General features: G+C 32.5%; 1 protein-coding gene across 1 annotated transcript; it reads left to right on the top strand.

Annotated features, from left to right (window-relative positions):
• The first annotated feature begins 261 nt into the window (after window positions 1-261).
• LOC120068905 (ras-related protein RABA5d-like) lies at window positions 262-3,523 on the top strand. The gene is made up of 2 exons (XM_039020548.2): window positions 262-808; window positions 2,836-3,523. The coding sequence occupies exons 1-2, from the start codon at window positions 472-474 to the stop codon at window positions 3,150-3,152; spliced, it is 654 nt and encodes a 217-aa protein (XP_038876476.1). The 5' UTR covers window positions 262-471; the 3' UTR covers window positions 3,153-3,523.
• Window positions 3,524-24,139: the final 20,616 nt, after the last annotated feature.

The raw sequence follows: 24,139 nt of genomic DNA, 5'->3' as shown, positions 1-24,139 counted from the left end.
TTTCATGGATTTGGTATTAACATAAGGGATAATCAATATTTTCATTATATTCTAAAAAAATCTACAAAATATAAAAAGTTAAAAAACAAATTGTTACCAATGTAAATATAAATGAATTTAAGACCTGTTAATTCGTTTAAAAATCATAAAATATTTATTTACTACAAGATATCAATTAATATGGATATTTTCATGAAAATTTTCGTAAAATTAAGATTTCGATATTGCATTAATTTTCAAATTTATTTTAAAAAAAAAAGTAAAAGATAAAAGAAAGAAAGAGATGATGAAAGGAAGGGAATAGCACTACATGCGCAGATTGTCTCAGTGCCAGCTCTGCTTCTTCATCCTCCGCCATTCCCATTCTTCCATTATTTGCTTCTTCATCTTCCTTTCTCTCTCTAACAACTTGCATTCACATCTTTCATTATCAATTTCCCCCAATTCCCCAAGGAATTTGAAGCTTACCCAATGTCGTCTTCCGACGATGAAGGAGGCGAGGAGTATCTCTTCAAGATCGTCATCATCGGAGACTCTGCCGTCGGCAAGTCCAATTTGTTATCTCGTTATGCCAGAAACGAGTTCAATCTCCACTCCAAAGCCACCATCGGCGTCGAATTTCAGACTCAGGTTATGGATATCGACGGCAAAGAAGTTAAGGCTCAGATTTGGGATACTGCCGGCCAGGAGCGCTTCCGCGCTGTTACTTCTGCTTACTACCGCGGCGCCGTTGGTGCTCTCATCGTTTACGATATCAGCCGCCGCTCCACTTTCGATAGTGTCGGCCGATGGCTCGACGAGCTCAAGAGTGAGTGCTTCTCTCTCGCTGAACTCACTTAGACTTCCCTTTTTCTTTCCATTTCTTGTTCTTGCTATGGCCTTGTGGTTCAGATGTCTAGATCTGGAATCTTCTCTTTTCGATAACCTCTTAAGATTTTGTTCAATTACTTTAACTAACTCAATCGTATGATAGAGGATGCCAAGTCTTGATTCTTGAACTTGTACTTTCCTTACATCTTTGAAATAATTCAGATCTGGTTCTGTTTCGTATTTGTTCTGTAGAATTACTGGCGAATTTGTAATGAAATTCTGTTTGTTGGATTTTGCTTGCCGTATTGGCATCTAATTCGGTGTTTCTGTCCTCCACTCTGAACAAGAAAATTTCATTCTCAGACTTCAGATTACTCTCACATTCTCAAGCTTCGAATGTTGGTTTCGGCAACCTGAATGCACCTATTCTTGAAAAGTCCCAATTCATTACCGATGAACTTTATAGAATAGCTGAATTCAAATCAATTTATAGAACTTACCAGCTCATGTTTTACCTGTTTGGCCTTTCATTTGGATCAACGAATCTGTGCTATATCACTTGTTCTTATAAAATTTCTGGTTTAGTCGTGCTTTGAGTAATTGCTCATAGATGTATCCATTTCAGATAATGAAAAGCACAAATAGAAAAGAAAGGAAGACCAATTATATTGAATTTGTCAGTTGCTAATTAGTTGTTTGGAGTGTCCATTTTGATCGAAACTTCAGTTTCTTTCATGGAAGTGAGATTACTTGATGATGCTATCCTCATAGCCTTACCTTGTAGTTGAAAAGGTGTTGGTTTAAATCTTATTTCAATCCCTGAGCTTTTTAGCATTTACTCTCTTTTGATCCGTGTACTTTTGAATTATTTTGGTTTGCTCATTAAGCTTTTGTATTTTTAATCGTTTTGATCTTATTGTGAAACTCTATATTGTATTTAGCGTATATCTTGGTTTATGGTTTGGGTGGATGGTAATTGATGTCGACCTAGTGTAGATATGAATTTGATGCAAATTTACATTCGAGGATCAAGTACCTCTGGCTGTCATTTGTTGAATTACATAGGTTCTGTCACCATCTTTTGATACCGGATAATTGATACCATATTTAATAACGTGTCGGTTTCATGGAGTACCTTAATGTTTTCCTTTCCATGCTCTGGGATGTTAAGAATGTAAATTACTGTTTCCTATTGTGGTGAAGCAAGTTTGTAGTTGCATGAAAATAACATCTTGTGAAAAGATATGGGGTCCATTTTTCTCTTTCCCTTTTGGAAATTGTCTAATTTTAGGGAGAATTTAAGTTGTTTGGATAACTATTTCTTTTTTTAAAAAGAATGTGTTCTGTATTTCTTGTAGTATAGTTTGATGCCATAAGAATAGAAATTACTGTTTCCCATTGTGATGAAGCAAGTTTGTAGTTGCATTGAAATAACAAATTGTGAAAATAGATGTGGGTTTTTTATTTTCTTGGAAGTTTTTCTAATTTTAGTAGTTTGGTTAATGGTTTCTTTTTTAAAAAATGTATTCTTATTTCTTTTAGTACTTTTTCACAAATATTTTCGAAGAAAAAAATAGAGTTGTTATTTCTTCTAAGATGATAGGATTTGTGACTAGTGATCTTAATATTTACTATGGCATTGCATTTACTTATTTTTTCGATCTTTCAACCATTATTTTGAAAAATAGTGATCTTGCGGAGTTGAGTTGGTTTCAAAAATAGTTTCAGGTTTGAGCAGGGCAAATTGTATGTAAAAGTTGAATGGCCTTTCTGTAACTTTTTTTTTTGGAGTCAATTGGAGATTAAACCATCGGACTTTTGGAATGATAATTGGTACTTTTATTCAATAGGTGATTTAATGAGCCATAATTAATCAGTTTGATAAGTTGTCATCATCAGCTACCACATGCTTGTTATCTCTGTTCCACCGTTTGTCTTATATTGTTGTTCTCTTTCCCACTTTTAATGATGAATTTAAGCTATCAAGTGCTTAAATTATCAGTTTTCATTCGAATCGTTATGCAGCTCATTCCGATACAACTGTAGCAATGATGCTAGTCGGGAACAAATGCGATTTGGAGAACATTAGGGATGTAACTGTTGAGGAAGGCACAAGTCTTGCAGAAGCCGAAGGGTTGTTCTTCATGGAGACATCTGCTCTAGATTCGACAAATGTTAAAAGGGCTTTCGAGATTGTGATCAGAGAAATATACAACAACGTCAGCAGGAAGGTCCTGAATTCAGATACTTACAAAGCAGAATTATCCGTCAACCGGGTGAGCCTCGTCAACAACGGTGGATCGAAGCAATCAGAAGGCTATTTTTCTTGCTGTTCCAGGTGATCTTCATAATCTCTTAGCTCCTCCACAAATTTAGCCTTTTCACCATGTTGGCTTCTTAGTTTTCTGTTTTATTGGTGTGGTGAATCAAATTGGTTGTTTTTCTATGTTTGTTTCCTTCATAATTTCCCTCAAAGCTCCTCAAATGCAATGTAAGACCATTTCCATATATAGAAATGAAATTATTTCTTTGAATTTAATTAAGACAAGAAAAAAAACACTTTTGTATTAATTATTATTTGAACCAAATTGTAAGAGCAAATATGAACAGTTTTCTTTCCCCTTTTTCTTTGTTTTAGTTTGTAAAGTTGATTGTACCGAGAGATCCTTGGACAAATCATCACAATAGGATCTTCCATGTTCAGAAGTTCCAATGATTGCTTTTTTCTTTTTCACTATTTTTTATTTTTTCAACCTTCTGCAGATTTTTCAGTACTTCAAATTCTGTTTTTTTTTTTTTCCTTTTTGCTTTTTCATTTAATAATATTTTATGTGTAAATATGATATGAATATGCATTGCATTGGAGGCTGGAGCTACATAAATAGGTTTGTTTTGTTTCGTTCTTTTGTTCTTTTGTTTTTTTTTTTTTTTTTTACAATACATAAATAACATAAATAGTTTTGTTGAAGAGAGTACTTGGTGGCAAAAATAAATATCAATAATTAAAAGTTAAGAGGTTTAAATATCATTTTGATCTATACTTCCGGACTTTCATTTCTAATTTGTGTAATTTCAAATGTTCAATTTTAATTAGTTAATATAGTCCCTAATGCTAATCAATTTTTTTTTCAAGAACTTTTTATTAACAAATAACATTTCACTGCAAATTTTGGGAAAATATTTGCATTGCCTATTTTTTTTTCATGAAAATATTATTACTATTTAACTAATTTAAATACAAGTTAACTTTTTGGGGACTAAATTTAAAATTTGTCGAAAATACATATACTAAAATTAGACAAGTGAAAGTATAAATATTAAAATTTTAAAAGTATTTAAAAGTTCCAAAATATAGGGGCATGAGGTACAACAACTTGATGGAATTTTCATCAAAATTTCAAGGTTTCGATGTTCTGAAAGTTTTGTAGGGGAAAATTTCGTTTCCCTCTGTTTTTGAAAAATAATTGAGAATTTTTTATTTTGATTTTTCCTCTATTTTGAAAATTTTGAAAATTTTGTGAATTTTTTTTTTCTAAAATTAGCTACGTTACTTCTGTATAGGTTTTTCAATTTTATGGTTTGGCTACACACAATTGTATAATTTCAAATACCAATGTCATTTTCAATAACAATCAAGGATGAAGTTTTTTCAATGTGCTGATTTTTTAGGCTCTATTTGGTAATTATTTTATTTTTTGTTTTTAAAAATTAAGTCTATAGATATCATTTCTACCTCCAAATTCCTTCATTTGTTATCTACTTCACATAAAAAACCAAGCTAAATTTTGAGAACTAAAAAAAGTAACTTTTAAAAGTTGGTTTTGTTTTTTGAATTTGGCTAAGAATTCAATCATTGTACTTTTAAAAGATGCAAATTATGGTAAGAAATGTAAATGAAATAGATTTAATTTTCAAAAGAAAAAATAAAAAATTAAATGGTTATCAAACATAGTCTTGATTTTCAACTTTTTTCAATTTTCAGTTTATTGTCTGAAACTTTCATTTTTAAAAAATTTGAATTTGAAAATGGGGATTTCCATATTTCTATCGACATTTCGAACCTTAGATACATGTTCATTCATGCTTATAATTTTGTGTTGAGTGTCTAATATGGTTTGTTGAGTAATTTAAGACGATCAAACGTCTTTTTTAAAAAAAGAAAAAGACAAAGTTAATAAATTAAAAAACACTCTAAATAACTTAAATTAATTTAAAAGATATTTTTTAATGATCTGTCTGAAGTTTTTGAAAAGTTTTCTGAAGTGTGTTTTCTTTTAAGTTGGGCTTTTTTATTTTTGATCATCTAAAGTTATTCAGCACAGACTATACTACCTCAAATTATTGATTTTTTCATACTGAAGAAATTATTTTGTATAAAAATGGTTTTTTTTTTATAGATTTTTTAGCGCAGCAATTGCAATATGATCATTAACATTTATAGTGGAGATGTTCTCAAAACAATTGCAATGATTTTCCTACAAGGAAATGTAATGTGGGTCTTTGTTTTTAAAATTTATAGGTAAAATGATAATAGATAACAAAAAAAAAAAAAAAAAACAAAAAAATAAACAAACAGTAAAAACTAAATTTAAAATTTTATTCAAAGTACATGGAAAAAAATTGAACATACATCAAAGTATAGAGACCAAAATGATATTGTAACATTAAAAGTTTTCTTGGTGCTTAGATCTTGTCTACGTTGTGCTTTCTTGCGAGCCTATCCTGGGTTTGAAATAAAACCCACTTCTCCTTAGTTTGGTCTCGAGATACTTTGAGCTTACCTGCTTAAGAGATCTCCTCGCATTGTTGTAGCACCGCAAGAATTTGGACATTTTTCGACGACGAAAATTGTTAGCTAAAGTTAAAAATATCGTCAGCAAAATCTATCCCGACGGTAAACCAATCGTCGGCAACATCATCAAGAAAGTGTCGTGGGAAACACCTGTCCCGACCCAAAAAAGCTTTGTCGTAGGAAAAAAAAAGATATCTCGATGGATCAATGATGGAGCTTTCTACCAACCCTAAATGAAGCCGTTGGGATAAGTCATTTCTCTCGACAGTATGAATAAATTAATACCATCGGGCGAAATTAGCATATCCCGACGGTAATTTTTGGCGTCGGGATATAGTTACTTATCCTAATGCTTCCTCTATGATACTACTGTCGGCAAAAATTATCATGAGAACTATTTTATCGTGCAATTGCACTTTTCTCGACCCCTATACCTTCGAAAGTTGAATACTTATACCGACGATAAACAATTTTAGCATCGGGAAAAGATTAAAAAAATGCATGAAATTGCACTTTCCCGACCCCATGTAGCATCAGGATTACATATTTAAGCATCGGAAATATCTTTTTTCTTTATTTACTAAATTTTATATATGTTTTTTTTTCTTTTTACAAATGTTATACCTGTTTGAATCTTACAAATATCAAATAAACTAAAATAAAAATTGCCAAAATTAGTTAGATATCTACAATAGTAAATAATATATAGAAAACATGTTTGAATCTTAAGAATTTGTAAAGTAAACAAGTACTAATACTAGAACATAACATCCACAAATCCTTAGCTCCAAAATAACATTACATAATAACAAACTACCTATAAAACACAATTCTACATCCTAACTAAGCTTGTCGGGAGATGCATCTTCAACATAAATCTCAAGATACTTGCAAAATATAAATTTAAATAAGTTTAATGTTCAATATACCATATACCAATGTCAAAATGAATATAGAACTTAAAACTCAACTAAGAACATTAATGAATTGAAACAAACCAACTCAAGTTTACATATTTTAATCTCAAACTCAATATAGAACTTAAAACCCAACTTAAACTTAAACATAATTATACATTTACCCCTATACCAACTTTAAATCCAATATAAGAACATTAACAAATAAAACCTATTTTAGGTGCAAATCAACCCATATTTACACATTTTAAACTCAAACTTGATATACAAATAACAATATCAACATCAATATATAACTTAAAACTCAACTTAGTATTAACATAACTAGACAATCCCCCCACCCACCCATCCACCTACACACACACAACGACAAACTCAATATAGCATATACTCATTTCAAAATTATTCTCAATCTCAATATAGAACTTAAAACTCAAGTTAAACTTGAATATAATTGTACATTTACCCCTTTACCAATTTTAAACCCAACACAAGAATATAAATAAATTAAAATGAAGTTTATTCAATCCCCCCACTTATTTTAACCACAAACTCAATATAGCATATACCCATCTTAAAATTATTCTCAATCTCAATATAGAACTGAGAACATTAAGAATTGAAACAAACCAACTCATATCTACATATTTCAATCTCAAACCTAATATAAAACTTGAAACCCAACTTAAACTTAAACCAAGAACAACTTCATAAAATTAACTATACTTTACATAACTATACCTTTATGTTGCTATCATAACTGCAGGATAACAACATACACAATATTCTAATTAGTTTACTACGAAAGTTGAAGAGCTCATACCTAGTTCGATTTATCTTTCATGAGTTATAAGGTCATAGATTTCATATCATCTATCTCAGTTTGTCTTCTTTCTTCCAGTTCGTCCAATCTAGCCAATCTAATCTTTAAGGATTCTATCTCTTGTTGTTGCTCCTCTATAACTTTTGAGGAGGATGCATTGGATGATGATTTTCTTTTTTCTTTTTTCTTTTTTCTTTTTATTATTTATTACACTTCAGTGTCCTTCCAAGGCTCACTCCTGTGCCCAACACCTGCTTGCATATTTCTTCTTCCGATATCGGTTCAGACCCTTCCTGGGTGGAGGTTTCTCTCAGCTTGACCATTTGACTCTACATCAATAATTAGGACTAATAATTGTATGTCAATTGCATATAAATAAAGTTACATTGCGGAATAAAAACTTACATATGCATTATCAGTGACCTGATTAACAAATGTGTTGTCATTCTTAGAGTGTATATGCATAAATAAGTCCACTAAGTCTATTGTTTGACCGTCGGGTCCTTTTTGTAAAACATTTCACATAGAAATTAATAATTATTTCTTAAAAATCAAATATAGAAATACTTTTATTTCTATCATGGATTATCGTATGCGTATGAAAGTCTTAGAACCAACTGTATGAGTGTACCTTAGAGCTGGCCGATTCTTTTGATTAGTCTCTGCCACTTTCTAAGAAAATGAGAAATTAAGAGGAAATGAGTAATTGAAATGTAAGTAAACCAAAATAAACACAAAAGTTCTTACTTTCCATTCGGTGGATTCAAACTTGGTGCATAAAAAGTGTCAATCTACGATGGCATCTCTAAGTCGATTAGGTGGGTGTGCTCGTGCCCCTTCAGGATCTACATATTTTTTTTATAGTGTTTGTGTAGTTCCTCTTTATACTCTTTAAACGAATTTTTCATCTATTCATTGATGAAATCATTTACTAGTTGGTTAGACAAGTCAAATACAAAATGGTTCTGAATTAAAAAGAAAAAAAAAAGCTAATTAGTATCCAGGCAAACACATATATAGAATTTGTAAAATCGACTTTTAACTAGCTCTCTAGTTTCTATTGGTATCTCTCTCCATGTTTCGTAACGGACAGAAAAAGATTCTCGGATGTTGGTACCAATGACATTGCTGAACTTTGTTGCATTACTACAAATTAATTTCTCCCATACAGGGTCGATCTTGATAGGAATTCTCCTAAATGCTTGGACATATTTATCCAAATCAATATTCCAAGAGTATCTGTATCCCATCCTATTAGTCGTACATCTGGCCTCTGAAGAATAGTATCTGTTAGTTTAATTAAACATTTGTTTAAATACAAATTATACATTTTTTTTATAAAAATAAAATATGTATCTAAAATAATTTGAATTATTTCCCACGGAGGATGATATGTCGATATGCTCAGACTCTAAATACTCCATCGATGCCTCCTCATTAGTGTGACCTACCATTGTTCCTGTGCAAACAAAAATATATATGTTATACAACAAAACGTAAGTTGTGAAATGAAAAAGAATGTACATATTTACATGATTATTTTGTATCATAAAGATGTTCATCAAGACTCAAACTCTTATCAGAAGATGATTGTACATTTTCTTCCTCATCATTTATGAAGTCATCATCAACTCGTTGAATTATTTGTTCTTCTACGACTATAGGATCAACCTCAACTTTACATAAATTGATATCGTTTATTGATTCATCGATTGTACAATACAGAATTATTTGTTCTTCTACGACTATAGGTTGGTCATTCTCACGTTCTTCTACTTCTGGCATGTCCCACACACGCTTGTTTGGGACTACTTGCACCACATTCATATTATTACCACATATGGGATCGTCGAGGTATAACACTTGTTTAGTTCGACTGGCAAATACAAAAGGCTCGTTAACAAACCAATGACGAGCTGTATTAATTGATATATACCATAACTCCATGTGTATTCTATTGATATTTTTAGTGTAACATCCCGAGTTTTTCATTATTCAAATTCTGTATTTTCGTAAAATTCGAGGATAATTTTGTTAATTTCGAAGTTCAGTTTTGTTTAAAGGGGAGATTTTGATTTATGTCACATTAATTTAATTTTAAGTTAATGTCGAGAATTTAAATTTATATTGGGGAAATTAATTTGATTTTGATTTTGGAATTTGAAGAGAAAAAGGGAAGAGTTTTAAGAATATATATATATTTAGATATATTTGTGTAATGAGCGAAAGGTTAAAATAAAAGTGAAATAGAATATAATGGAATAAAATAAAAGAAAATTTTATTATATTATATTTCTTTTATTAAAATAATCTTTTTCCTTTAAAAAGAAAATTAAAAAAAAAACTATTTTCTCTCCCTTCTTCTTCTTCTTCCTCCCCCCCCCCCCCCCCCCAACGTGACGAAATTCTCTATGCGCCCGATCGAGCCATTCGTCGATCGTTCGTTCGCGTAGGTCAGCTCGATCTCGTCAGTAAGCAGCAACCGTCCAGATCTCCTCCGTCGCGCACCTCTCCGCACGTCGATCTTGCCTACCCGGTTAGTTTCACATCCGCGCCGCACTGTCCGCCAAGGTCTGAAGCCGAACGACCCAGCCCAGCCGTTGAAACTCTCGTCGTGAGCCGATCCTCTGCCTTGTTCCCTCGAGAGTCATTCGTCCACTCGGTCCTGCACGTCGTTGCCGTTTGTTCAGTGTCATCGCTGTCAATTTCGATAAGTTTTTGTAAATGTGTGGGTTTTCATTTGAATGCTAATCAAATCGTTGGTTTTGTTTAATGCTTACCCATTATGTTTAGACCATAGATTCGAGCTTTGAAGGAATTTTAAGGTCGAAGTGTGTTGTCCGGCATTACGAAGGATTGATTTTGTTGTAGTTGGTTAGCCAACAAAATTGGGTTTTTAAAATTAATTTTGGACCAAGCCACAATTACGGTGTTATTTCAAGGTCTTGCTTGGAAAGAAGAAGATAAACTTGCTTGGGTTTATTTGGATTTAATTCTGAGGTAAGTAATCTTACCATTGGAACTACCCATGGGCTAGGCTTTAGTTGTATGCTAACATGATGATTGTAAGTTACGGTAAATGTTAGCATGTTGATTGATAGTATAACCTGAATCAAAGTATGTTCTGGCATGAGTTCTGATTTGTTTACATATATACCTAGGCACTTGATTGTTAGTATGAGGTCGTATGTGTTTCCATATGTTGGTATCTGATCTGCTGATGTTGAGACATACTTGTATGTTGTGGAATTACGATGTTAAGGTATACAGGAATGTTGTAGAATATGTTGTTGAGGATTATGTGTATGTGGTAGAGCCATGGTATCGAGGATTATATGTATGTCATAGATTTGTACGGTGTTGAATTTTTTGAATGTTGAGACTGTATGAATGTCTTCACTGATTAGTTAGATGCTCACCAGTTTTGTGTTTCCTTCGGGATTCACCAGTTTTGTGTTTCCTTCGGGATTCACCAGTTTTGTGTCTCCTTCGGGATTCACCAGTTTTGTGTCTCCTTCGGGATTCACCAGTTTGTGTCTCCTACGGGATTCACCAGAGGTAGTGGGCATACTTAACTACAATAGGATATGACTCAGTCTTTTACCTGTTTCATGTGTGTATATGTGCCATAGGTGGGTATCTAGAGGACATAGATGCCTAGCCTGTCCCCAGTGGTGAGGTTACTTACTGAGTATTTCATGCTCATTCTTTCTTATGTTGATGTTTTAGGTAAGGGTAGAGATGCACCGGCGATGGCGCAGTGGAATTCGTGATCGTGCCACTGGGACTAGTTTTTACGCTTCTGCATCATGAAATTTAGAGTCCTTATTTTTCCCTTAATGTTTAGTTTTACTGTTTGAAACTGATTATGAAGGATTGTTTTTTATACTTTTATTAGTCTTTACGAATTTTGGGTACCCATTATTGTTTTAACAATTGCATTTAATAAATGTCTTTTGAACTTCTCTTGTTTAATTAGCATTTATTTCAACATAACTAAGCGTCGTTTTAAATTCTATGCATGCATTTATTTTAGTAACGGCCTAACCTAAGTCCTAAGGGGTCGGGTCATTACATTTAGGATCTATGTCGAACCATGTATACTTAAACAAAATTACACGTCTTCTCTTGGCATACTGGAAGTCCAAGACTTCACTGACAACACCATAGAAATTATGGAGATCGCCTCCATCTTCACTTTCTGAAGGCACCATGATTTCGCTATTTTGTGTACACCAACAATTATTACGGTTAATACTATGATTGCGTACTCCATTAACAATACATCCACTGTACAAGCGCACTTCTGAAGTCGGCCCCATTGCTAGTGAATATACATCATCAGACATATCTCCATTTTCACGCAATGAAAGAACCTGTCAATTCGGTATAACACATTAGATATTAAAAACTAATGTCACTCACATTAATTCAATGGAATTGTTACTTGTCTTTTAGTATCATACTTACATGAGATTTGAACCAATCAGGAAAGCCTCGTTGGTGCCTTTTGTATAAATCATCCTGAATTTGAGCTTCATATCGAATTAATCTCAAATATTGCCTATAAAAAAGAGACGTGTCTCAGTTTTCTATTTCACACTTTGAATCAAAATCATCAATTACAATAGAATGTGCAAAACATACTTTCAATAAGATTTTATTTCCATGCAGTTGTTTAAGATGTACCAATGTGCACTGCATTTTTCTTCTCTCGATAATGTCCTTACTCTTGGTGCTCCTAATGGTCGCGCATTTCATCTAAACATTGAAAATTCATCACATATCTCATTCACTATAAGTCTATCATCATTTGTTTTATCTCTATTGAACCTCATCTCAATTCCAGTTATGTACAAAGAACAAAATACCAACGATTCATTCATTATATAAGCTTCTGCTATAGAATCCTCAAGACGTGCTTTGTTTCTTACGTATTATTTTAATGTATGTAAACTTCTTTCGATAGGGTATATCCAACTATAACTAACTGGACCTGCAACTTTTATTTCATAGGGCCAATGGACGACTAGGTGCACCATTATATCAAAAAATGTCGGTGAAAATATTTTTTCTAACTTACAAAGTATGATTATAATGTCTCTTTGTAATCGATCCAAATCCTCTATAGATATTGTTTTTGCACATAGATAATAGAAAAATTTCATAACTCAACGACAATAGTGGACACATCGTTTTTTAAGTATGCTCGAACACCAATTGGAAGAAGCCTCTGAAGCAAAACATGTGAGTAGTGAGTTTTTAGCCCTCATAGCTTTCCAACTTTCTCACTCACACATCTTAATATATTTGGTACAAACCCATCAGGAAATTTGACTGATTTCATCTACTTACAGAATGCAATCTTGTCACTACCAGTCAATGTGTATGCAACGTGTGGCTTTACAACTTTATCCTCTTCCTTTTGTAGGTGTAGTTCTTTTCGTATTTTTGGATCTTCTAAATCCAAACGAGCATTAGTTTTATCCTTATTCTTTCCCTCAATATTTAAAAATGTGCCTACCAAATTATCACAAATATTCTTTTTGATATGCATAACATCCAATTTATGTCTCAATAAAAGTTTCGACCAATATGGAAGTTGGAAAAATATACTTTTTTTTATTCCAATATAAACTTCGTTTTTGTTTTTTATCACGCTTCTCTAGATGTTTGCTAAGCACGAAAAAGTTTAACAAGTTCACCTCTTGTAAGATATCTTCTCTATTCATGAAAACTGGAGGAGGTCTACATTCCACTTTTCCATCGTATTGTTTGCTCTTGCGCCAACTGTGATTATCTGAAAGATAACGTCGATGCCCCATAAAACATTGCTATCCTCTTAGCCTTAATGATGATGTATCCTCTTTACAAATAGGGCATGCTCGATAACCTTTAGTACTCCATACAGATAGGTCACTATATGCAGGAAAGTCATTAATAGTCCACAATAAGCTCGCACGTAGTTGAAAGTATTCGCTGCTAACACAATCATAAGTGTGGACACCATCATTCCATAACTTTTTAACTCTTCAATCAATGGCTGTAAGTAAATATCAATTTCTATTCCAGGAGATTTTGGCCTAGGTATAAGAAGGGAGACAATGAAATTTGTCTCTTTCATGCATTTTCAAGGTGGCAAATGGTAAGGAATGAGCACCATTGGCCACATAACATACGAAGTACTCATATTGTCGAATGGATTGAAGTCATCTAAAGTTAGTCCTAAACGAACATTTCGTGGGTCTGAAGCAAACTGAGGAAACTCACAATCAAAATACTTCCACCCTTTAGCATCAACTGGATGTCACAACACTCCATTAGTTTCAACATATTTATCTTTATGCCACCTCATTTCGGGTGCAATATGTTTAGATGCAAATAATCATTTCAATCTTGGTATTAAAGGAAAATGTCATAAAATTTTATGTGAAATCTTTTTACTTTTTCCATCTTCAACTTTGTACCAAGACTCACCACATACTGGACATTATTGCCAATGGACAAATTCTTTCCAATATACAATGGAATCGTATTTGAAAACATGAATAGACTAATAACCTAGTCCTAAGTCACATAATTTTCTTTTAGCTTCATAAAATGAACTAGGTATAGATGCTCCAATAGGAAATGCTTCTTTTAACAATTCGAGTAACAAATCAAATGACTTGTTAGTCTACCCGTTAAGGACCTTAATATGCATTAACTTCACCAAGAATAATAATGAAGAGATTGTATAACCAGGGTACAACTGGTTACATGCTTCATTTATTAAGTCTTTAAATAAACTTGAATTGTTATCTATTTCTTAGGCATTAGTGTGCATCTCATTCTCGTTATCTTCTTCATTTACCCCAGCAATTGGCACTGTAGATCATTTATGATATTCAAATTTTCATTTTCTTCATTTATAACATTAATCTCTGTCGTACTTAATCCATCATTATGTGTCGATTGAGATGTCTGACTCTCGTATCCCCTAGACAAGTCGACTGAGTTTCCATGATATACCCATTGATGATACGATGGAGAAATTTCATTAATAAATAAATGTCGTTCAACTCCTTCTATTGGCTCTCACATTGCATTCATACATTTTTTGCATGGACATCTTGTTTTTTCCCGAGTTATTAACATGAAGTTTTGCAACTTCAAGGAATCGGTATACTCCTTCTGTATACTCAGTTGATAACTTGTTCCTAATCATAATCCACTCTTTATCCATTTTCAATGATATATGTGAAAAGTTGAATATATATGGTTTAGACAATTAATTATATTAGAACACATAGTTTCAATTTCTAAGTATTAATTTATAACCTATATGATCCCTATGAAGGGCAAGATGCAAATAGCATGAAAATACTACAAACTCACCACCAACAAAGTCTCACCAGTGCCTCATTTTTTGTTTTTACCTTAAACTACCTCCTCTCTGTTTATCATTTATGACAAGATCAAGGTTCGTTTGGTGTCATTCTTTTATTTGCTGTTCAATTATTATAAAATGGTGTTGATTTATTTCCTTGAGTTCCAAAAGTTACCGACTCTCACAAAAAAAAAAAAAAAAAAAAAAAAATCATTCTGCGCATTAGACTTACTGAGTAGAAAAGATTCAACAACTGGGACACAAGGCATTAAGGCTATTGATCCAGAAGATCTTAGTTCTATCCCTAGGATTGACCACCTAACATAAAATCCTTCACTGTTCTAGGCATCAACAAGGATAAGTTGAAGAAACTTAGCAACCTAAGTCATAAAATTTCATCCTTAGAACGGGGGAGGAAGAGATAACCGAAGCATACACAATTAGCATAATATCTAAGCTCTTGTTAATCATCCCCATATTTCCCTCTTCAAATCAAATCTTTTGACATAGAAACATACACAATTAGCATAGTATCTTAGCTCTTGATCTAAGAAGGATAAGAAAAAACCCCTCGAATAACATGCTTCATTTTCTTATATCTTTTACCTTTTTTTTAAACAAAGAAAACAAAGAACCAGTTATCAATTGAGGGTCCTGCTCTAGATTATCCAACGTAGTTTTCTTCTTCTGCCTTAAATAGTAACCATAAAAACAGACAACTCAAAGATAAAAAACCAAAAAGCGTATGAAACAAACCAAAAACATATAGATCCACAAATCTTATTGTAGAGCAGAAATTCTATTACTAAAACAGCAATATAAAATCCAAATCAGAAAAATGAGAACAAGATCCACGACAGTCATTAAATCAACACAAAAATAACTCAATTACATCCAAATCTGACTACTCCTCAATCTCCTCGATCCCAAGGAACCTATTATCATTTCAGAAAACGAAGGATTTTGGAACAACATTGGAAATGAAACAGTCAATACTTAAACATCAAGGCAACAACCTATCTGCAAACCTAGTCTTGAACAACAAAGGGAAAAAAAGAAAGAAAAGAAAAGAAAACATTGGGCAAGGCTTATCCACTGCACAAACGGCAGCGAACGACGATAACTTGAGACGAGTGGTGACAGTCGACAGTGTGAAGGGAGGAGAGAAAACGAGGGTTAGAGAGAAAGAGGGAAACAGACAACGGGAAAAATAGGGGGGAAAATGAGGGTTTTAATTGAACTTCTCCCGACGATGTAAAAACTAGCGGGCTAAGTGCGTTCTCCCAATGGTCCTTTGGACAATTGTCATGAGAACTCTAATAAAAATTTCTCGAATTTTTTTACCATCAAACTTCTCTCGATGGTGTGAAAAACCGTCGGACTATGTAGGTACTCCTAACGATTTTTTTGGACAACCGTCGGGAAAACTCTAATAAAAATTTCTCAAATCTTTTTTAACATCGAACTTCTCCCAATAATCTAGAAAATCGTCGAGCTAAGTAGGTAATCCTGATAATCGTTTGGACAACCACCGGGAGAACTCTAATAAAAATTTCTCGAATTTTTTTTACAATTGAACATCACTCGACGGTGGAGGAAATCATCGGGCTAAGTAGGCACTCCCAACGGTTATTTGGACAACTGTCAGGATAACTTTAATAAAAATCTCTAGAATCATTTTTATCATCGAACTTCTCCCGACGATCAAGAAAATCGTTGGACGAAGTAGGTACTCCCGACGGTCTTTTGACAAACGTCGGGAAACTCTAATAAAAATCTCTCAATTTTTTTTTACAATTAAACCTGGCTCGATAGTATAGGAAACTGTCGAGCGAAGTAGGTACTCCCGACGGTCATTTGGACAACCATCGGGATAACTTTGATAAAAAATCTCTCAAAACTTTTTTACAATTGATCCTGGCCCAATGGTCAAGAAAACCGTCAAGCTAAGTAGGCATGCCCGACGGTGGTCCAAAAAATTATTGGGAGAGCTGAATTATCCCGACCCTTATCAGATGCCTGTTGGTAGATGATTTTATCCCGATGCCGCAGTAAGAGCATCAGAAAAAGTTTTTGATCCCAACGCTTTTTTTTCATCGGAAAAAACCAAAATTCTTGTAGTGTAATGTTGAGTCTACTACACTTCGATATTTAAGTTAATACAAGAAGTGTCTAATTTAGCAAAGGAGAAAAGAAGATTAGGTCTCTCCTTTAGAGATTACTTACTCTCCCCTTTGGGGTGGTCAAATAGATGCTATTTATAAGACCGTCCTCCAAAACACACCTTTGGTTACATGTAACATCGTTGGTGTCTCAGATGTTAATGGCTCTCGAGGTTTCGGAATGCTAGTATGGGTCAACTCGGTTATTTTTTTATTGTATTAGCTTTTCTTTTATACAAGAAACTTTTGAATTAAAATACCAATAAAGAAAAAATTGATCGATCTTAGATTAGAAGGGTTATAAATATTGATTGGTTCTTCACTAAAAAATGATCCTAAACGAAAAATTAGATTTATCTAATGAGTATAGATAAAATGATTTATTGATATTGGATTTGGTCATGCAATGGATTGTTTCATCAAATTATCGGATAAATCCTAAGCAACAAAATTACCTATATACAATAATGGAAAAGGAAGACTTGAACAATTCCTTTGATATAGACATTAGCTTGGAGTTGTTCATTTTACTTTTGTCAAAGGATGTGGCCTACAATGTAACAAATTAGGAAATCACTAAAAAAAAAAAAAAAAAAAAAAAAAAGTTACTATTGATGAAATTGAAAGCTCTATCACATATGAGATGTGTTTGAAAACCTTACAATAAATCATTTAGGTGTATTTGCAATTAGACTTTATAATTGGAATATATGGCTAAATGATATTATGGTTAATGATAATAATAATAATAATAATAATAATATATTCCAATTATAAAATGTATGTAGTATGAGAGAATTAAATTTTGACTTTGAAGTTGATAATATAAATACAATATCAGTTGAGCTTTGTTTATCTTGACAATCGTATTATAATTTTAGAGCTTAGATACCATTCATAAAATTTATTAATATATATCTACCTAGGATTTTGGAATTTGTGAAACCTATGTAATGATAATTAACTCTTTTCGTTAGTTGCAAAAATCAAAGTTTTTAGATAGAGCAGTATTTGGATTACTCACCATCCTACCATCTTCATATGAAAAAAAATAATTAAATATTTTTAAAAAAGAGTAGAATTTATCATGTGTAAATTATGATTCACCGAGAATTTGATGAGATGTAAAAAGATAAATGTTATTTGATAATAGGAAAAGAAATTCATGGTAAATATAACACTATTGATGTTATAAAAATAATTGTGGGGAAATGAATATGAATGTGAATTAAAAAAAAAAAAAAAAAAAAACTATAAGAGTAAGTTAGAAACAACCAAAACTAAGTCCATTTCATAATCATTTCATTATTTGTTTTTAGTTTTTAAAAATTAAATGTAATTTCTCATCATTTTTTACCATGATTTACATCTTAAAAAATTGTTTTCCTCAATTTTCAAATTTTTGCTTGATTTTTAAAAACATTGGTTCTAAATAACAAATCAATAAATTTAAAAGGTGGAATGAGTGCTTATAGTCTTAATTAAAAAAAAAAATGAAATGGTTATTAAACAAAGTCGAAGGACTTGTTTGATTGGCAATCTAGATTTGTTGTATGTTTTTAAATTCACTAGCTGTCAAAAATATGTGTTTGGCAGATAACTAGGTTTTATTTTTTAAAATTATTTTTGGATTTTGTGATCATTTAAACAATGCAAATTTCGAAATAAAATTTTTATGTTTTCATTATACCTAGATTTTGAATTTTGAATTTGAAAATACAGAATCATATTAAATAAAGATAAAAACAGTTTGAAATACAGTATGCCATGGTATATACACTATTCATTTTTAAAATAAAAATATGTATTATGTACTGTACTATAAATTATAGGGAGATTTTCAAAAATAGAAAAATAAGAGAAACTATTTACACAAAATAGAAAAACTTTAATCTTCTTTTATAAAGGGTAATAGAAGTCTATCAGTTTCTATCAATGATAGAAACGGATAAAAGTTTATCACCGATAGATGCTAATAGAAGTCTATCAGTGTCTATTAGTGTTTTTTCATTATTTCTATAAATAGTTTGACATTTTTTCTATCTATGAACACTTGTTTAAATTTATATGATATTATAAAATAATAATTATATTTTTTTGACATAAAAGATGTTCATAAATAAATAAATTATAGTTTTATGATTTATGAATATACTGTCCAACACAATTTAAACAATTGTTTAAATTAAAATCCAAATTTTGAATCTAGTGAAAGACAACTTTTTTTTTTTCATTTTTATTGAATTCCTTGTTTTTAAATTTTTATTTTCAGATTCTTTACCATACAACCTCTAAACTGTGGGTTGAAATTATGGAAAATAAGACATTTAAAAGAAAATTGTTAGGCACTTTAGCAGAATGAATATAGCAAACAAAATTAAACTTACACGATTCTTAGATATAATTGATTGATGTCTTTCCACACTATTATTCATTTATAATAAGTATCCAAAGTCTTGCCCATTTAAAAATATAGAATAATTTTATGGAAAAAATTCATTGGATTAAAGTATGATTTAAACCATTATAGTATTAATTAAGTTAATTATACTAATTAGACACTAACTTAATAGATAAAGAGAAGATAGATCATTTGAGGAAATGTGGACAAATTGAAATGGGGAAAAGAGAATGGAGTATTCACATTTGCAATCAAACTCTCAAGATTCTAATTTTGACAATTTTGTGTTTCCTATGATTTTCAATCCAATAATTTGCCAATACAATTGATCATACCAGAAATAATTAACTCACCAAACTCAAATCTATTATATTTCTCAATGAATGTGAGCTGTGATCACTTCAACTTTGTTAATTGATGGAACTGATTTCAATTCTTAAAGAAAGGAAAAAGAAGCTAGAATAATTTTGGTTTCACACCATACCATAAAATTTAATCAATTTGTTGCAAGAAAAAAATAATTTGTTATTAAAGTAAGAAAAGTCATATCAATTAATTAAAAGAGATTAAACAAGCTTATGAAGCATGAAGTAATATGAAATAAGATTAAGATTTCTATAGTGAGGTATAGTTAAAGTTCACCCAAAGGGTATTAGTAGGGGTTTATTATCCTTGCTTATTCATCTATGGTTTTATTTTCTCTGGTCATCCATTGTGTGGGACTTTGGTTGCATCATCAACAGATTTCTTTCCATAATAACAACAAAAGCATCACATATAATTGCAAATCTCTGGTCCGTCTATTTATTCTTAGTCCACTCGCTAGGGCTTTCTCTCTAGTTCAACTTCTCTCCTCTAGAGCACGCACAACTAATATCCTAACACACTACAACGCCATGGATTATATTATGAGATATATATATATATATATATATATATATATGGTGTTGGTGATCACTTCTTGTCGCACAACCTTTAAACTATCCTAAACAAAAGGCCCAACATGTAATGTTTCATGTTTAGGATGGCAATATGAATTAACCGAGATCACATACGAATGAAAAGAATCTTGAGGATATGAAAGTATGGTTAAGAAATGTTTAAAAGAAATGAAAGTTACTACTTATACGAACAAGGTGCACCTTCCTTTTCGATGTCTCAATCATAGGAACTCCAAAGTTAAACATGCTTAGCTTGGAGCAATTCTATATTGGGTGAACTCTGCAAGGATGCAAAGGAATGTCGGGGCCATCAAGTACCGAATCCAAATTTCAAATCTTGATTCAAATCCTAGGTCTGGGGTATTACACAACAAGCCTCCATCATCTTTCATTTTTAAAGTTGAGAATCCAACCAATTTTTAAAGTTGAGATATCTATTAGGCCTTCTTAGAATGCTAGACTAGACCATGGAATGCTAGGATGGTTTGCTCATGACTCACTTGGATCTTTGACCTACGTCGGTTTCAAATGTGTCATGTGAGTGGCCAATTTGGGTGTTGGAAGCTCAAGCAATTGTTGAAAGCCTCACAAGTCCCTTGTCCCTCAATTGTGATCTTCCACCTTCCATCTTGGATGAATTGAACACATGAGGGGTTATGAACCAAATCAACGAATTTGTGGTTGATCTCACTGAAGTGGGGAACTCCATCGTGAAATCGAAGAGCTACCACTATCTATGGGTCCATCCTCATTGTCTTTTTCATTTTGCCACAGGGATGGGAATCACGGAGCTCACTCTATTGCCCATGTTGCAGCTGGTTTTGAGAACTTTTTTAGGAGACTTCTTCTTCCAATGTAGAAGATGATGGAGTCTTTTGGGATTCTGATTTCCTCAGTTGATTATTGAATGCTGTTAGTGAGGAGTTAATGCATGTTACCGGTTTCTACTGGTGTTTAATTTTTAATGAAATTCTTTTAACAAAATAACCACGAGCCAAAAAGTTTAGAGACTAGCGAAAGGGAGCATAGCTCAATTAGTATCAAATGTATTAGTAACCGTGAGGTCTGTAGTTCAAATCTCTCATATCTCCAATTATATTATAAATATAACGATCCGACCTTTTGAGTACTCTGACATGGGCCGTTATGATTAATTACTCATTTTTATTCCAAACACTTTGACCGTCATAACATAAATACAGTGAAAACATAAATAACCATTCTAAACTGAAATATGAATTTAGTATAAATCCAATAACCAAAACATTAGTTGGGATCCAAAATAAAATGTTTACAAAGAAAGTGATCCAAAGCAAATTAGTGAAAATATGTCATCTAATAACGTGCTCAAATGAAAGGAACAAAACCCATAAAAAAAAAGAATATGTGCATAAGCATTTTCTAATTTCTCCATATGGCTCTATCATGGGTCCCATCTGTTTTTTGCTAGTCCATTCCTGTTATTGCCTAAAAGGGAAAAAAAAAAAGGAAAGGGTGAGTATAACAATACCCAGTAAGTACCTCGCTACCAAGCCCTCTAGGTTACCTGTTAGCTAGTTTATCTAGGCACCGGTGTACACCCATATCATTTCAGCCGCAGTGATCCCAAAAGAGTCGCCTATCAATCATAAACGTGATCGTGAAGGAACATGCATCAGTCATTACGTATAACCCGAAGGTATATGAATCAGTCGTAAACATGAACCCGAAGGAACATTCATCAATCATAGTATGTAACTCGAACGTACACGAATCAGTCGTAAACATGAACTTGAAGGAACATGCATCAGTTATATTGTGTAACTCGAAGGTCCACAATCAGTCAATGTGCATATATATAGTCATATGTGTACACCTGCCTAGATAAGAAAAACTAACAAGAACCCTATAACTTAGCAGTCGTTTATCTTAGAAGTAAAATCTCTAGTATATCCTCAGTCAACAGTACATTCATCATGGTCAAACAGTCCAATCCAATCAGTCAATGTCATTAAATCATGCAATTCAACCAGTCATAAATTATCAGTCCGAACAATCTAGAATATTCAGTCAAGTCAGTCTTAACGGTCTCAAGAAACAGTCCAAATAATCTTAAATAAACAACCCAAGTGGTAGGGACGGTTGGTTCGAAGGCAAACCGGTAGAAAGTCACTAACCTGAAATTAAGCCTAAACGTTATTACTCAAGCAGTTGAACATCCCTCTTAGTTTTAGCCAAACCTTGAATCAAAGGCCCAAACATCAACCATCAACATACAAGTCAACCTTTGGGACCAATCTCAAAACGTGCACAATTTCTTCCAACAATCCCCACATAACTTACCAAAAACTTATCCAAATTCACGTTTAGAAGTGTTGGACAGCCTGCTAAAAAGCTCAAAATCCTCAACCTAGAAGCCGAAATCCCATGGTTAATGTCAGATTGAAACTAGAAATTAATGGGCATTAGAGAAATCCCAATAATTAATTAACTTTCTTGCACATCCGAAGAAGAGGGAGTTTAATTAACTTTCTTTTTTTCTTTTTTTTTTACTCCAAAACTTATATATATATATATATATATTCCCAAGACTACATTTCACTCTAGAAACGAACATTATGAGTTTATTGTAATGTTGTATGGCTTGACAAATGCTCCTGCAGTATTCATTGATCTGATGAATAGAATGTTCAAGGAGTTCCTAGACATTCTTGTCATAATCTTTATTGATGATATCCTAGATTATTCCAAAATGGAGGCAGAGCATGAAGAACATTTGCGTAGAGTCTTAGATATCCTAAAGTCAAACAAGCATGCTAAGTTTTCCAAATGTGAGTTTTGATTGAGGCAAGTACTTTTCTAGAGCATATGGTGTCTAGAGATGGAGTTTCTATGGATTCAGCAAAGATTGAAGTGGTTACTGGCTAGTCTCGGCCTACTACAGTTAGTGAGGTGTACAGTTTTCTGGGGCTAGCTAGTTATTACCAATGGTTTGTTAAAGATTTCTCTCGCATAGCTACACCTTTGACATAGTTGACTAAAAAAGGAACCCTCTTTGTTTGGAGTAAAGCTTGTGAGAAGAGTTTTCACGATTTTAAGCAGAAACTTGTTACTGTCCTAATTCTTACAGTGCTAGATGGTATCAAAGAGGAATCTCTCCTAGTAAGATGTTGTTTAGGGACGAACCAAGCGAAAGCTGGTGGGCATGTAACGACCAAAGTTTAGAAGCGGTACATGATTGAACCGATATCACATCCAAATGAGAAGGATCTTGAGGACATGAAAGTATAGTTAAGAAAAGCTTAAAAGAATTTAAAATTACTACCTATACCAACAAGGTGCATCTTTTTCAATGGCTCAATTATGAGAACTCCAAAGTTAAGCATGCTTAGTTTTGAGCAATCCTTTATTGAGTCACCTCCTGGGATATTTCCTAGGATGTATATGAGTGAGGACAAAACATGCTGAAAGGACCCAAAGTTTAAAAATTTTAAGAGAGTAAACTTGTAATTTAAAATTGTTTTATATTGCTCCACTAAGTATACTAGATCAACTGATAATTGATAATGGGTCTTTAATTTTTTTTTAATTATTAACTACAATGTAATGGTTAGGTCTTTTTATTATTATTATTTTTTTAATCATTAACCTGCAAGGTATGTTCTCATTTTACTGTGGAAGATCTATCCAATTAGAAACCTATCCCAAGCCCTTCTTTTGGACTCCCTTGTAGAGGTTCAAATGTCCCCTGAATTAGTTATTTTCAAAGAAAAGATCATCGCCCCCATTTTTTTACTATAATAAAGGTGAAGATCTCGTTAACACACATGTTTTATACTAATTGAACTTACCTCACTTTAGTGTTCATCACACTACTAAATATATAGTTTTGATAACTTAACCTATTACCAATAAAGTTCATCAAATCTACTATAGTGGCATGGA

Source organism: Benincasa hispida, chromosome 1 (assembly GCF_027475165.1).
Source record: "Benincasa hispida cultivar pf3 chromosome 1, pf3_genome.v1.1, whole genome shotgun sequence".
NCBI lineage: Eukaryota > Viridiplantae > Streptophyta > Magnoliopsida > Cucurbitales > Cucurbitaceae > Benincasa > Benincasa hispida.
Note: the sequence above shows the minus strand (reverse complement) of the source record. Positions and strands in the feature narration are given on the sequence as shown.